At 39.1% G+C, this 17325-nt stretch overlaps 1 protein-coding gene across 1 annotated transcript in view; it reads right to left on the reverse strand.

Moving 5' to 3' along the window:
* Positions 1-17325, reverse strand: part of znf830 (zinc finger protein 830) — a 44963-nt gene that overhangs the window by 12468 nt on the left and 15170 nt on the right. The window contains exon 6 of the mRNA XM_072575599.1: positions 525-612. Coding sequence (XP_072431700.1) covers positions 525-612 — 88 coding nt within the window. The remainder of the gene's footprint in view (positions 1-524; positions 613-17325) is intronic.

Consider the following 17325-nt stretch of genomic DNA (forward strand, 5'->3'; position numbering starts at 1 on the left):
TATTTTTAACATTTAATTTTTGTTTAAAAAATTAATACAAGAACCTTCACTTTGAAAATTAATAAGTTGTATCCCACATTTTTGATCCTTCTATAAAATGGAATACAAAATAAAGCTTTGTGGCATTCCTTTGCCCTGTAGCACCTGTTTTATTGAATTTGTTCAAGGCAGAACTAGATAAATCTTGATAAACACTGGTCTGAATGGCTATGGTGTGCGGGGGTGGGTTTAAAACCACAATAGCTATTATCTAAATGAATATTAGAGCAGGCTTGAAGGGTCAAATGCCTAATCCTGCTCCTAAGTCCCATGTTCACCTGAAAGATGGGAAAGTTGACCAGTGCAATGCTAAAGTATAAATTTATTTCCAAATATTTAACATGTTTAATTAAAAATAAATAGTTAGAAAACAGTATATCTATTTTTTTCATAGGAACAGAATATTAAGACAATTGATAATATATGCTATAATTGTTAAACTTGGTCTGTAATTAGTACATAATTACCACTATCAGAATTTTCACCTTTCCACTGTGTTGTCTGATTGTTCTGGTTTCTGGATGGATCCAGAATGAGGGACAGCAGGAGGTGCCAGGGTGCTATCAAAGAAGTCTGAAAAGGACAGAGAAAAAAAAGGTAAAAAATTACAAGTAATTAACTTAATATCATGGAACAGCACATTTTTATTACTTATAATGTGTTTTATCTTTCTCTCTGTCCTCATATCAATATAAGAAGGTGGAAGGGCCATCTGATTAAGGATCCATCAGCGTCACTTAAGAACAGTATGTAGTAAATGTACTTTGCTGACTAGAAATAGCTGGCTGAGATCTTTGTAGCTCAGTGAAGGTGCCAGAAGACTGGATGTTGGTGAACGTGGTGCCACTATTAAAGAAAGGTGGTAAGGAAAAGCCAGGGAATTACAGACCAGTGATCCTGATGTCAGTGATGGGCAAGGTGTTGGAGGGGATCCTAAGGGACAGGATTTTCATCAATTTGGGAAGTCAAGGACTGATTAGAGATAGTCAACATGGCTTTGTGCATGGGAAATCCCATCTCACTGACTTGAGGTTTTTGAAGAGGATTGATGTAGGCAGAGTGGTGGACGTGACCTATATGGACTCCAGTAAGGCATGTGACAAGGTTCCACATGATAGACTGGTTAGCAAGGTTAGATCTCATGGAATACAGAGAGAACTAGCCATTTGGATACAGAGCTAGCTCAAAGGTAGAAGACAGAAGGTGGTGGTGGAAGCCTGCCTTTCAGACTGGAGACCTGTGACCAGTGGAGTGCCACGAGGATCAGTGCTGGGTCTACTTCTTTTCATCATTTATATAAATTATTTGGATGTGAACATAGGAGATATGCTTAGTAAGTTTGCAGATGACACCAAAATTAGTGATGCAATGAATAATGAAGGAAGTTACCTCAGAGTACAACAGGACTTTAATTAGATAGCCAATTGGCCGAGGAGTGCAGATGGAGTTTAATTTAGTTAAATGTGAGGTGCTGCATTTTGGAAAGGCAAATCAGGGCAGGACTTATCATTCAGGGTCCTGGGTAGTGTGGCTGAACAAAGAGACCTTGGATTGCAGGATCATAGTTCCATGAAGTGGAGTCACAGGTAGATAGGATAATGAAGAAAGGCGTTTGGTATCGTTTCCTTTGTTGGTCAGTGCATTGAATATTGGTCATGTTGTGGCTGTACAAGACATTGGTTAGGCCACTTTTGGAAATTCAGTTCTGGTCCCCATGATATAAGAAGGATGTTGTGAAACTTGAAAGGGTTCAGAAAAGATTTACAAGGAGGTTGCCAGAGTTGAAGGGTTTGAGCTATGGAGAGAGGCTGAACAGGCTGGGACTATTTTTCTTGGAGCAGAGGCTGAGGGGTGACCCTATAGGAAGTTTATAAAATTGTGAGGGGGACATGGATAGGGTGAACAGCCAAGGTCTTTTATCTGAGGTGGGGGAGCACAGAACTAGCTGGCATAGGTTTAAGGTGAAAAGGAAAAGATTTAAAAGGGACCCAATGGGCAACATTTTCAAACAGAGGGTGGTGCATGCATGGAATGAGGTGCTGGAAGAAGAGGTGGAGGCTGGTACTATTACAACATTCGAAAGGCATCTGGATGGGTACATGAATAGGAAGAGTTTAGAGGGATATGAGAATATGCTGGCAAATGGGACTAGATTAACATAGCACATCGGCATGGTCGGCATGGATGAGTTGGACTGAACGGTCTGTTTCCGTGCTGTACATCTGTATGATTCTACTAGTTTATGTCCTCAAACTCAAGCTTTCAAATTGGGCACTCCCATTGTAGGTCAGGAGTTCTGTGAGCTCTGCAAATATCTTATCCGTAATTTTGAATGTACTCTCAGCTCCACAGTCATATATGTGCAAATATCACAGCAGAGATGGGGCTGGATTTGCTGCAGCATGCCTTAGAGGCCAGTTGTAGTTAGGGTGAAGATGAAAATATTCAGCTGTCTGTAGAAAGAAAATCTATTTTTCCTTACTTTCATCTTTGCTTATGGAATATTGAATGGAAAGTTTGGGAGTGTTTTGTAGAGGTCTATCATCGTTCTTAACCTCAAGTTTATGTCCACTGACCATCAAAAGCTGGATGTCCAACATTTAAATATGGAAAATATGGGAAGGACAACAGAGGTCAATTTAGCCTCATTAAGCCATTCTTTGCATATGGCTGGACTTTTGTCATTCTGCTAGGATTTGATTCCATTAAAAGGGAGATTGATGGGAGAAAGATAGAGGATGTAGTGAGGAGTAATCACAAGCACATTCTGTAACTTATCAACCACTTTACAAAGAAATAAGGAGGATCTCTTCATTTTGCAGTTGGCTCCAAGTAATTTGGCAATGATGGCCTGAATCGTCAATCAATTATGCCAGGTAGAACAGTCCAAGACAATTCCGGCCGGCCCACTGTATTTCAGGACATTATCAAACTAGATTAATTCAATGAAAAATTGATTCAATTAAAATAATTTTTTTTTCCCATTCTGCTTCAGAGATCCTATTGCTTAGTTGTTAAATCCCAACAATTCTGCAAAATACACACTTGAATCTGTGATTGATGCTGCAAGGTTACACCTAAGTTCTCTATCAGAAAGTGTTGCACACTGACGTTGCAAGACTGTTGAGTTTCATCATCATTAGTGCGAATGCTTAAAGTCTGAATTAACAGCAAGTTAGAGTTTGGGAATTCTGTGGTGAGTAACTTGCTTCCCAACTTCCAGAGCCTGTCCATCATCTACAAGACAAAAGAGAGGAGCCTGATGGAATTTTCTCCACTTATTTTAGTGAGTGCAGTTCTAACAGCACTCGAGAAGCTCAATTCAATCCTGGACGAAACAGTCTGAGTTTTTGGCAACTATACACCATATTCCAAATACACTGTAGCAACTTGCCAAATCTCCTTCACCATTACCTTTCAAAGCTGTGACCTCTACCAGCTAGAAGTAAAATGAAGTAATTGCATAAGAATGCCTTTACATTCTAATTTCCCTCCATACCACACATTTCTGACTCGAACTATATTGCCACTCCTTCATTGTCACGGGATCAAAGTCCTGGAACTCCCTTCTAAACTGCACTATGGGCACTTCAAGACCAGGTAGACGAGAGTAGCTCACTGTCGTCTTTTCAAGGGAAATTGATCCTGCCAGCAATGAAAAGAAATGCCTGCATCCTATAAAAGAACAAAATAATTACTCACAGATCTTTGGCTGTATTGCTCACAGTATGCTGGAGATTCATTGTGTTATAACAAAGAAGGTAGGGATCAAATATAAAGGAAGATAGGACAACAAATGCATTACAGGAAGTTTAATAATTAAGAAGGTGCCATTATGTATAAAGAGAGGAAGGCCAGAGCAAGACTAAGACAAAGAGGAATGAAGTGGGGAAGGACCAACGTTGATGAAAAAGAGCGTGGTGCAAAAGGAACTTTCAGGAGTTGGACAGAAGGTGTAGGAGAATCAAGTGGTTGGGAAGGATCAGTGCCAAAACATCAAAAGTGAGCTCAGATGTCATAACTTGATCAGTTGGGCTGGAGAGGTGAGAGATCGCATTATCAGGGGCAAAATATATGAAACTTGCTCAGTGGTGTAGAACTGGATGTTTTTCCAACTCCCTTCTTCTGCTCATGTTTTACCCACAAAATTATTTTAATAAAGGTTTCATACAAATATAATATTTATAAAATATGGCTTCAAACATATGTGCTCCACAGAATAAACAGCTATTTAACTGTTCCAGTTTGACTGGTTTTGTCAATAAGAATTGCCACTCCCTGCTCTTGACCTTCAGAAGGACTCTGGAATGAGGAAGAACCAACAAACCTGTTGAACTTTAAGTAACAGATCATCAGTGTCTAAAAGTGAACTGAAAATTAGAGGTCAATATAAAACCTACATCATTCTGTCTTCAACAAATTCAATGACCTAGCTTCCACTGCTTTTTGAAAAAGAATTCTACAGACCAATGATCCTCAGAAAAAAATCCTACTCACTTATGTCTTAAAAGACAGACCTCATATTTTTAATACTATCCCCTCATTCTAATCTTTCTCTACTTGACAAAATATCCTTGTACCCTCAGGACCTACTAATTTTAGGAAAAATCACCTCCAATTCTTCCAAACTCAAGTGGCTATAAGGCCCTCTCTCCCAACCTTTCTTTATAAGATAAACTTGTCATCCATTGAATGATTAGAGGGAATCTCATCTGGACTGCTTCAAGTGCAATTATTTCATATTTCAAATTAGATCGAAGTTGTACATAATATTCCAAACGTGGCTTCACCAAAGGCCTATGAAACTCCTTATTTCCATATTTCATTCTATGCAGATTTCTTTTCAACTCAATATATTACATGAATTTTGAAGATTTCACATTGGGCTTGAAACATTAACTCTGCTTTTCTCTGCACGGATGTTGCCAGGCCTGATGAGTTTGGATCTTCAGCATGTTCAGCACTTTGCTTTTATTCATATTGCATTCCTCCTGCAATAAACAACAACATTCTATTTTCTTTCCTAAACCATATGATTCATGGTCTGAGAATTTCCAAAGTTTGTGTCTTTATTTTAGACAGCGACAGCGACAGCAACATCTGCCTTCCCACAAACAGATGGGTACAAGATTATAACACAATTAGATAAGGTAGACGAAGAAAATCTGGTTCCATTGGTAGGTACTACAAGAACACAGGGAATAGCATGACATGAGTACAGGGAAAAAAGCCCATGGTCAAGTTGGAGTAGTGAATGTTTCTAGTCCTTTAAACTAAAGATCTTACTTTTATTTGTATTTTGATCTGCACTGTTTTTCTTTCTTTCCTTAAAAATAACTGCTCAAATATTAGATTGATACTGGTGAACTTCCTTTTCTTTGTAGCTTAAAAAAATATATCCAGACAGTGAAGTGTAGATAATCTTAAAGATTTGTTTTTAAGTTAAATCAAATACGAGGACAGGTGATATTGCTGCTGCAATACATGAAAGCTTTATAGGGCCTAGTGGTATCATAGATACTAGACTATTAATTCAGAGATACTAGACTGTTAATTCAGAGATATTAGATTGTTAATTCAGAGATCCAAGTTCGAATTCCTACATGACAGATAAATTTGAATTCACTCTGAGCAAAAATCTAGAATTAAGGCTATGAAACCATTGTTGACTGTTGGAAAAACCCTATCTGGTCCTCGAATGTACTTTCAGAAGGAAATCTGCCATCCTTACCAGGTCTGGCCCACGTGCCTCCGGACCGAGAGCAAAGTGGTTGACTCATATCTTTACTCAGGGCAATGAGGGATGGTCAACATATGCTAGCCTAGCCTGTGACTCCCACTTACCATGAATGAAAAGAAACATTAATCTGATCTAGAGTGAACTCACGTATAGTAAATGTTTGCAGCTCGAGGAACTTCAGACCTCAGTTGAAAACACTGACACATCAGGGAAGGGGAAAATTATGTAGATACTTTGCTTCAGAGGATAGTAATACACCCCTGAATTGATGATTAAAAACTGGGCTGTCATCAGCAACTGCAGGTGAGGCAGAAATGAACGCACGGGGTTATAAGTGAGGAGCTTTGGCTCCAGCAAATGTCGTAGAGGTGAGAATGGGGTCAGCAGGGAAAATGAGCAAACTGACCTCAGCACCTTGATATAGAGGATCATTCAGGGAGGGAAGGAAATAGAAATGTAGTTCTGGTAGGGTGCAGAATTATGAAGGGGATGGATATTGTTCTGTGCAGCTGTGAACAGAAGTCATAGATTTGTACAGAACAGAAACAGCTCTATGACCAATGACACTGTCGCAATTAGAAAGATTATGAATAGTCAGGAAGTAAGTTAGAAAGCAGAAATTCCAACATAATAATCTCTGGATTCTGACCTGAGCCGGTATAAACTGGTATAGGGTAAATAAAATCAAAGAATCAAGTGTGTGCCTCAAAGCGTGGTGTGGGTGAAATAGATTTCAGTTTGTGGGGCAACGACACTTAGTTCTAGGGTAGATGTTCCAGTGGGCTGGATTTCATTTGAATCAATCTGAGACCAGTTATCCTGGTGATTTGATAAATTGGAATGCAGAGAGAGTTTTAAAATAATTAGAGGAGGTGAGGGTTCACGGGAGGGGACTTGTAGGCTTACAAAGCAAGAGGATGTGGCTGTAGTAGAGGACAGCTATTTGGATAATCATACAGAGAGGTAGGGTCAAATTATATCAACAGAGAAAAAGCCTAGAGAAAAAAGGTCAAAAGAAAAAAAAGGTAATGAGACAAAATTAACAGCTCTTTACTTGAATATGCATAATGTTTGGAACAAAATGGATTAATTAACTGCACAAATACATGTTAATGTATATGATCCTCTAACCATTATGGAAATATAGTTACAAGGTGATCAAAACTGTGAACTAAATGTTCAGGGTTAACATGACTTTTTGGTTGGACTGGCAGGAAGAAAAGGGCAGGAAGGTAGCATTGTTAGTACAGCAAACAAGTGCAACAGCTTATGGCTGGAGGTAAAACAGAAGATGACACTGATTGGAACAGAGGTAGACTTTCAGCCCCGTACACAGTAGCTAGGACAGAGAATGAATCAGTGGATAATGAGGGCATGTAACAAAGGCATTAATCATGGGTGAGTTTAATCTTCATGTAGACCAGGATAGTCAGATTGGCAGAGGAAACCATGCAGAAGAATTCATAATATTTCCGAGAACATGTTGTAGATCCAACTGGGGATCAGGCTGATATGGATCTGGTGACAGGTAAAGAGGCAGGTTTCATAAATAACAGCAGGTAAAAATCCCCCTTGGAAACAGTGACCATAACATGGCAAAATTTAACATTCAGTTTGAGAGGGAAGAACCTGGCTTGGAAACAATTGCGCTCAGCTTAAATAAGGGTAACTACACAAGAACATGGGCAGAGCTTACTGGAGTGGACCAGAAAAGGAGTTTAGTAGCAATGAAGGTCAAGTAACAATGGCGAATGTTTAAGAAAATAATTCATGGGTCACAGCAAATACATGGTCCAGTGAGGAAGAAGTATTCTACGAGCAGGGATGAGTTAAACAGGTTAACCACGGAACTTGAGGAATAGCATCAAGTTGAAAGAAAAAAAATGTTGAAAAGATTAGCAGTAATCTAAAAGATTGTGAAAGTTTTAGAAACCAACAAAACATGGCTCAAAAATAATAAAGAGGGAGAAAATAAACTTTAAAGCTAAACTTGAAAGCAATATACAGGCAGACTGCAAGAGCTTCTTTAAATACATAAATTGTAAGAAAGAAGCCCAAGTGAATACAAGCCCCTCAGAGAATGAGATTGGAAAAATAATAATGGGGAACCAGGAAATGGCACAGGAATTGAATAAATACTTTGCATCAGTCTTCACAGTAGAAGAAACTAATAGCATCCCGATATTACAAAATATGCAAGGGGCAAAATCAGCAGAGTACATAGCAACTATCACTAGAGAAAAATTGTTAGGGAAACTAATGAGGGTAAAGACTGATAAGTTGCCTGAACTTGATTGGATGAATCCTAGGTTAAGTAAAGGGAGTAGCTGCAAAGATAGTGTAAGCACTGGTATTAATCTTCCAAGAGTCCTTAGATTTTGGTGAAGTCCTACAGGATTGGAAGACTGCCAATGTAATACCTCTACTTAACTGATAAAAACAGGTAATTATAGGCCAGTTATTGGGAGAAATGTTAGCCTATTATAAAGGATGCAGGAGCAGAGTATTTAGATATATATTATATGAACAAATAGAGTCAAATTCATGAAGAGGAAATCATGCCTGACAAATGTACTAGAATTGTTTGAAGGGAAACAAGCAAGCGAAAGGAAAGCTGTGACTGTAATATACTCTGGTGTTTAGAGGGTATTTGATAAGGTACCACATTAGGCTAATTAATGGTGTTGGAGGTAGCATTTAATCATGGATAGAGACCTGGCTAACTAATAGAAAACGGAGAGCATATGAGCATGGATAGAGAATTGGCTAACGAATAGAAACCTGTGACTAATGGTGTGTCAAGGAATCAGTGCTTGGCCCACAATTATTTACAATATATACTAATGATTTGGCTGAGAAATGTGAATGTACTACCCAGGTGTGCAGATGAAACAAAAATAGATGGGAAGGCAAATGGTTGGAAGACACACAGAGTCTGCAGAGGGCCATAGACAGATTAAGTGAGGTTATGCAATATGGTCATAATATATAAATGGAGGAAGACTGCAGAGAGTAATGGAACAGAGAGATTTGGAATTCTTCATCCATGAATCACAAAAAAAAAATCCAAGTTCAACAGGTAATAAAAAAGGCAAATAGAATGTTGGCTTGTACTTCAAAAGGAATACAGTATGACAGTAGGGAGGCTTTGCTAAAATCATATAAGGGACTAGTCAGACTGTAGCTAGAATATTGTCAACAGTTTTGGGCCACTTATCTGAGGGAAAATGTATTAGCACAAGAGGTGGTCCTAAGAACGTTTGCTAGGTTGATACCAGGGATGGACGGAATGTCTTATGAGAGATTGAGTACATTGGGCCTGTATCTTTGGATTATAGAAAAATGAAAGGCAACCTTATCGAAACATAGAAAATTCTTGGGAGACTTGACAGCTGAGGCTGGCAGAAAAGTTGTCTCTCTTTGTGGGAGAGTCTAGGATCAGAGGGCATAATCTTGAAAGATGGATGAGGAGAAATTTCTTCTTTCAGAGAGCTATTAACCTATGGAAACCCTTGCCACAAACAGCTGAGTTAAGTGCATTCAAAACTGAGAGATATTTTTAATCAAGAAGGGAATTAAGGCTTATGGGAAAAGGCAGGAAAGTTGAATTAAAAGATTACCAGAATTTCACTGAATGGTGGAGCAGTAGCTATGGGCTGAATGGCCTACTTCTGTTTCAATGTCTTATGCTCTTAAACAGATTGAAGGTTTTGGATAAGAGATGCAGAGGAAATGTTAAGGAATGCCTGCAACAAAGATTCAAACCTGATTGCATGGATTCATTTAGGGAGTCACGGGATACAGGCTAGTTCTGACAGATATTGACCTGATCCAAGAAAGAAAGGCAGGTTGGAGAAAGGCAGTAGTTTTGCAAAGACGGGTGATTGAAGTCATTTTCCTGAGGGAGAAATGGTGACTGAAGTTTTGAAAGTGACAGGACAGGGCCTAAAGTAAGGAAGCAATTTGCATTGCATAGGATGAGGTCAGGAAGGAAATTAGTTGATTTCTCTCCAACTTTTAATAGCATGCATATATTCAAGTTTATTAAAAAAAAGTGAAAAAGTACTGATGTCAGTGATTTTCTTCACAGAAGGGCTCAATGGTATTTAGCTCCAGGATTTACTCAGGGCTACCTTTGCTTTTCTATATGAATTACTGTTAATAAGAGCAAGGCAACATTTTGATCTGAAAGTACACAGATGATGTGGTATTTGTATTTTTCATAAGGACTAACAAAGTAATTTGATGAAACAATTTGTAAAATGGTGAAATAACAATTATTTTAAAGTGAATGGAAACTAGAGCAAGAACTAACTACAATCTAGGAAAAAGGACAGTTTATTACATTCATCTGAAGATCCATAATGTGACTTTGAAATAGATACTAACTACAAGTATCTAGGACTTAAACTTGATGATAAGTTGATTTGGAAGGAATAGTGTACAGGTATAATAGTAAAGGGAAATATGTACTACTTCAGAAAATTAAAGTCCTTTAAAGTAGGACCCACTATTATGAAACTCCTCTTTATGGCAAGGGTTGAGAGTGCTGTCCATTATCGATGTCTCTCTTGGTACTGCTGCCTTAGGAAAGTCGAATCCTTAATTGAAGAAAGACTCAAAATAGAAGTGCAGTGCACAAGGATTTGAGTATTCCTCTGCATGGTATAAAATGTTAGCATGTAAATGCAGCAAGCAATTAAGGCAATTGATGCAATTGTAGCCTTCATTGCTCCAGGTTTGGAGTTTAAAAATAGGGAAGTCTTGTTACAATCTTACAGGGTGTTAATGGGGCCACACTTGAAGCAGAGTGTGGAGTTTTGGTATCTGCATTTATGAAAGGATATACTGGCATTGGAGGTTTTTTCAAAAGAGATTCACTATGCTGACTGCTGGGATTAAGGGACTGTGTTATGAAGAACAGACAAACAAGTTAGGCCTTTATTCATTAATGTTTAGAAGAGTGATCTTACTCAAACATACAAGATTTTAAGGGGGCTTGATAGAGTAGATGTTGAGAGGCAATTTCAACTCATGGGAGGAATCTCAAACCAGGGAACAGATAATAAGGCACACTTATTTAAAACTAAGATCTGAAAGAATTTTTCTCTTAGAGGGTTGTAAACGTTTGAAATCCTGTCTCCCAAAGAGTTGTGGAGATTCCATCACTGGAAGTATTTAAAGAGAACGTAGATACATATTAAAAAGCATGGAGTTGAAGGTTGTGAGGAACTGTAGGCAGAATGGTGGCTCAGTGGTTAGCACTGCTGCCTCACAGCACCAAGGACCTGGGTTTGATTCCAGCCTCAGGTGACTGTCGATGTGGAGTTTTCATGTTCTCCAAGTGTCTGTGTGAGTTTCCTCCTGGTGGTCCAGTTTCCTCCCGGTGCTCCAGTTTCCTCCCACAGTCCAAAGATGTGCAGGTTATGTGGATTGGCCATATTCAATTGCGCCATAGTATCTGGGGATATGAGGTTAGGTGGGTTAACCATGGGAAATGTAGGGATGAGATGTGTTTGAGTGAGATGCTCTTCAGAGCGTTGGTGTGGACTCAATGGCCTGTCATATTGTAGGAATTCTATGAAGAGATATGGAAGACGAGTGGAGGCCTGGGCTGATCATCTATGATTTTAGAGAATGGTGGGGCAGAGTTGAGGGGCTGAATGACTTACTCTTGCTCCTATGTGTTAAACTTTTATGTTTAAGGACACAGATTATTGAACCTGGCAGGAAAGGCATTTAATAAGTAGATATTTCTTGACAAAATCTGTTCAAAAAGTTGGTGAAAGTAACTTTTGTCATAAACAATGAAAAACACTCCTGGTTTAAGTATTACTGCTGGATATGTATAGAGAAAAGGTTACTAAGCCGCAAATATAGGACAAATTGGTTCTCAATTTGTTTGTGTATTTGTTGAATGTATGAGAATATGCAGCCATGATCGATCTCTGTAATTAGTTATTTTAAAAACATTGGAATAGACATTTTACTAAAAGTTTAATTAACGTTTACCTCAGTTGCCAGGTAAGTTTGTTTCTTTTCATTGTTACTCATTTGTGTTCTTTTATATTGAATAGAGTTAGAAAGACTTTTGTTTTCAATGTTTGTTTTTGAAAGCTGATAATGAAGTGCAGTTGGCAACAAATGAGTAAAGATTATTGCGTTAATTGCAGCATTATTGAGATGGATGAGAAGGTGTATGGAATTAAAACTGGATGTAAGGTTAAAGAGAGCACTTCTACAAATGGTTACCAACCAACAGGAATTTATGTAACTACAATGGTTATATACAGTGAAATATAAACCTGCTCAGAGTTCAGAAAATTGGAATGAGTTTTCTTTGTATCCAGGTATACACAAAGCTGGAATTACTCCATGCCCTGGCCTGCAAATATGTATATTATAACATTACCCTTATTTTGAAAACAACATTTTTTAAATGTAGGATTTATAAAAGAACACTCGGTCTGAAAGACTGGCAGACAGTCCTAGGGTAATTAAAGATCAAAGGAAGGCCCGTGCCATCACTGTAAAGCCATGTGAGGTGTTATAGGTAAAGCAATGGGAGCCTTGTTAACTACCTGGAGAAGGTTGACTGTGAAGGCACCTTGAGAGAGGGTTTGGACTTACGCTGAAAAAGGGGGGGGGGGGGTTTAAATTATTGGTACTTTCTTCAGATCAGAGAAGGTGAAGGCAACTGAAAGACAAAAGAAAGTTTTTCAGATCAAAGGAAAAGCTTCATTTTATATGAAAATAGCCCATACTTGTCACATTCTTACGAAAATAAATTGGGAGAGGATGTTTCCTTTCTATTAATATGTCTCTGCTGTTTTCACAGCACCTGAAGATGTCTGCCTGAGAGTGGGGACTGGATCAATAAGACCGCTTAGGAAGCAAGATGGTATTGTGGGACACTAATTAAGAATCTGATCTGATAATCCTCAACTCTACTTTTCTGCCTAATCCCCCAAACCCTTGACTCTCTCTCACTGGATAAGAAAGTCTGTCTATCTCAGACTTAAACATTCCACAAGCCTCCGCAGTAAAGAATTCTGCAGATTGACTAGCCTGAGAAAATAAAAAAAGTCCTCATCTTAATATGAAATGGGCAACCGCTTATTCTGAGATTATGCCCTCTGGTTCTAAACTCTCTGCATCTCCCCTATATAATCCACAAAGAATTTATATGTTTCAGTCGGGTCTCTTTCATCTAAACTCTAATGAGTACAAGCCCAACTTACACAGCCTCTATGCATAAGAAAATCCTCTTTACTGGGAATCAACTTAGTGAACCTTCTCTGGACTGCTTCCAACCCTAGTAAAACTTTCTTTAGATCAGGGAACGAAATCCGCTTTCAGTATTGAGAGTGTGGCCTGACTAGTGCATTGTAGAGTTCAGCAAGACTTCTGTATTTTAATACTTCATTCCCTTTGAAACGAAAGCCACCATTTCATTTGCCTTTCCTATTATTCATTGAACTTGGATATTAGCTTATTATGATATGTGCACCAAGATCCCCCACTCATTCCTTGCTGTAGTGTACTGCTCTTCTATTCTTCCCACCATGTACATAATCTCTCATTTTCCTGCATTATATCCTATCTGCCAACCTTTTGCCCATAAATCACAAAAGAATGCACTAATTTAGAAACCTAATACCATGTTATTGTCTATTGCAACTGAATACAAAAACTGGGAGGTTATGGGACAGGGCACATGAGAGACCATATCTGGAATACTGTAGAAAGCATTGATCTCCTTATTTAAGTATGTATACACACTGGAGGTAGTTCAGAAAAGGTTTACCATATTAATACCTGGAAAAAGTGAGTTGTCTTATGATGAAAGGTTAGATAGGATGGTCTTGCATCTGCTGGAGTTTAGAAGAATAAGAGGTGACTTGACTGAACCATATGATATCTGAGGGGGCTTGACAGGGTAGATATGAAGAGGATGTTTTTGTTTTATGAAAGAATCCAGAATCAGGGACCACTGTTTATAAATAAGAAACCATCCATTTAAACCAGAATTGAGACAAGGTCTTTTTGGAATGCCCTTCCTGAAAATGCAACGGAGGCAAAGTCTCTAAATATTTTGAAGGCAGAAGTGGATAGATTCTCAGTAAGCAAAGAGGTGAAAGTTTATCGGGATAGGTGAGAATTTGGATTTAAGGCTACAGTCAGATAAGCCATGATCTTATTAGATGATGGAGCAGAATCAAGGGGACAGCTAGTTACCTCTTGTTTCCTGTCCATAGATTTGTGTGTATGACCTGCTCTCAGTTAGCAAAATTCCACATTCCACATCAGGAATTATTAACCATCAGAGTTCAGTTGCCTTTTCCCAGATTCACTATACTTCTTCAATATCCAGCACAAAACAATTCCAACTCAGCAAAGAATATACAGTCCCATAAGTACACCTTCTTTTGTGCATCTTGTTTCCTTCCATGTCGGTTAATATCTATGAAAGGCCACAAGCAGAATGTTGGCCATCTATTTAGAGGACAGAACTATAGACACAGAGGTCGTCTTTTATGTCAACCACGTGTAGCAGAATGTGAAAGAACCAGCCAACAACTTGAAGTTGTTCAGATTGTTCCAAGGAAACAAGTCAAAGATATTCACTGCTGTATTTCCTTCATATTACACAAACAATAAAATGAAAGATAAACCAGGCTAGAAAGTTTATACTTTTGTACTTTGCAAATCAATTGCATTTACAGGTTGGTACTACTGAGCTATATCAGGTTCAGGTGCAAGCTAGGGCTTGTTTAATAACTGGGATGACAACAAACGCAGAATAGGTACAGACTTGCATGACCAAGACTTATTTCACCAAGTCCCACGCTATTAAGTTAATATACTTTGTAGACTGAAATATAAAAGTCAAAATGCACTCAAAATTCATTAACTGCACAAAATCCATTTAACACGGAAGACAATAATTCAATAATTCATATGGAATGATATAATCATTCCTTCACTGTTGAATCCTTATCTACGTAAACTGGTAATGGAAGCAATCCAGAGAATGTTCAAAATAAACACAGAGAAACTCAGCAGGTCTGACAGTATCTGTTGAGAAAGAAAGAACCAGGTATGACTTTTTCAGAATACCAGAAAAATTCACTAAGCTGAAAGCAGGTATGGGGGAAGTGGCTTTTAAGGAGATGTTAAGTAGGTTGGGCCTTTACTTATTGGAAAGTAGAAGAATGAGAAAAGACTTTATTGAAGCAGAACAAGTTTCTTCAGGAGCTTGACAGGGTACATGCAGAGACATTGTTTCCCTTTGTGGAGCAGTCCAAAACCAGAGGGCATAATTGCACAATAAAAGATTGCCCATTTAAGACAGAGGTGACGAGGAATTTCTTCCCTCAGAGAATGGTGAATCTGAGAAATTCCTTTCTGTAGGTGGCCGATCAGGTTGGGTTGTAAAGAATTTTCAAGGTCATACTAGAGCCCTTGTTGATTTTTCATTATTTTTATCTTGTTCTTTTATCAGTTTTAATTTTGGGAGAACTGTGAGCGAAAGATGATTTTTAAACTGTGGGCAACAGTTTTATTAAGAAAGAAAAAAGAATAAGTTTTTGTTTGTTCATGAGGCAAGACCTAGAAGTTAACTGCAGGTTGGCTCTTGATCAGGTTGGTTGGTTGATGCTTCCTCACTGGAGGAGAGCATTATGTGTAAACAGAGAGCAGAGGTTGACTACTAATGAAGTCAGCACCTGGGAATTGGTTCCAGCAAGTCTGGAAAAGACCATGCTCAAACAGATGGCAGATGTTGAATGGTAATTGACTATCTCCTTCAAGAAGTCTCAGTCTGTCAGGGAGTGATCAGAGTTTGAATTGGGTTTTGGATTGTATTTTCTGTGATAAAAAGAATCTGGCTGTTGATACCACAAGATGAAAGATTTGCAAGTTTCCTCCCTAACCTCCCATGAGCAGATCTCAGAAGCTCAAAAAATAAAAACGAAGTTATAAATCTTACTGTCTTTACCTAACTGTAAAGGTGGGAAAATTGAGGACTTCTTTGGCACCCCTTCGGCACTCCTTCATTAGGTACACGCCCCACACCAACCCAACCCCCTACTCCTGGTACCTTCCCTTGTTGCCGCAAGAGATGTAAAACCTGCTCCCACACCTTACCCCTCACCTTTGTCCAAGACCCCAAAGGATCCTTCCACATCTTGCAGAGATTTTCCTACACCTTCACACACATCATCTGCTGTGTCCGTTGCTCTCAGTGTGGTCTCCTCTACATTGGGGAGGCAGGACATCAACTCACAGAACGTTTCAGGGCACATCTCTACCATCCTGTGGCCGAAAACTTTAACTTCCCCCTCCCGCTCCACCAAAGACATGCAAGTCCCAGGCCTCCTCTATCGCCAAATCCAAGCCACTTGATCCTGGAGGAAGAACACCTCATCTTCCACCTTGGGACCCTCTAACCACATGGCATCAACGTGAACTTTACCAGTTTCCTTATCTCTCCTCCCCCTGCCTCATCCCAGATCCAATCCTCCAACTCGGCAACACCCTTTTGATCGGTCCTACATGTCTAGCTTCTTTCCCAGCTATCCGCTCCATCCTCCCCTCCAACCTATCAATATCACCCCCACCTCCATCTACCTATTGCCTTCCCAGTTACCTTCCTATTTATTTCTCAGCAATCACATACATGATGAAGGGCTTATGCCCAAAATGTCAATTCCCCTGCTCCTCGGATGCTGCCTGACATGCTGTGCTTCCACACTTTTCTATTCTGAACTGTAAAGATGACCTTGATCAACTTAAGAGTCAGAATCATACAAATATATGGCGCGGAAACAGATCCATCAGTCCAACTTGTCCATATCATCCAGATATCCTAAGTATGTCTAGTCCCATTTGTCAGCATTTGGCCTACATCTCTCTTAAACCCTTCTTCTTTGTATATCCATCCAGATACCTTTTAAATGTTATAATTGGACTGGCCTCGACCACTTCTTCTGACAGCTCATTCCATATACATACCACCCTCTATGTGAAAAGGTTGCCCTTTAGGTCTCTTCTAAATCTTTCCTCTCTTACCGTCAACCTGTGCCCTCTAGTATTGGACTCCCCCACCTGAGGGAAAATACCTTATGTATTTACTCCATCCATGCCTCTCAAGATTTAATAAATTTCTATAGGGTCAGCTCTCAATCTCTGATGCTCCAAGGTAAATAGCATCAGCCTATTCAGCCTCTCCCTATAGCCGAAACCTCCAGCCCTGGCAACCTCATTGTAAACATTTTCAGAATCCTTTCAAGGTTCACAACATTCTTCCTATGGGAGTTAGACCAGAATTGAACGGAGTATTCCACAACTGACCTAACCAATGTCCTGTACAGCTACAACATGACCTGCCAACTTCTATACTCAATGTACTGATCAATAAAGGTGAGCGGCATTGTCTACCTGTAACTGAACTAAGAACCTGCACTCGAATGTCTCTTTGTTTAACAACATTCCCCAGGATAAGTCCTGCCCTGATCTGCTTTTCCAAAAACGCAGCACCTCAC

The sequence above is a fragment of the Chiloscyllium punctatum genome, chromosome 8, assembly GCF_047496795.1.
Source record: "Chiloscyllium punctatum isolate Juve2018m chromosome 8, sChiPun1.3, whole genome shotgun sequence".
NCBI lineage: Eukaryota > Metazoa > Chordata > Chondrichthyes > Orectolobiformes > Hemiscylliidae > Chiloscyllium > Chiloscyllium punctatum.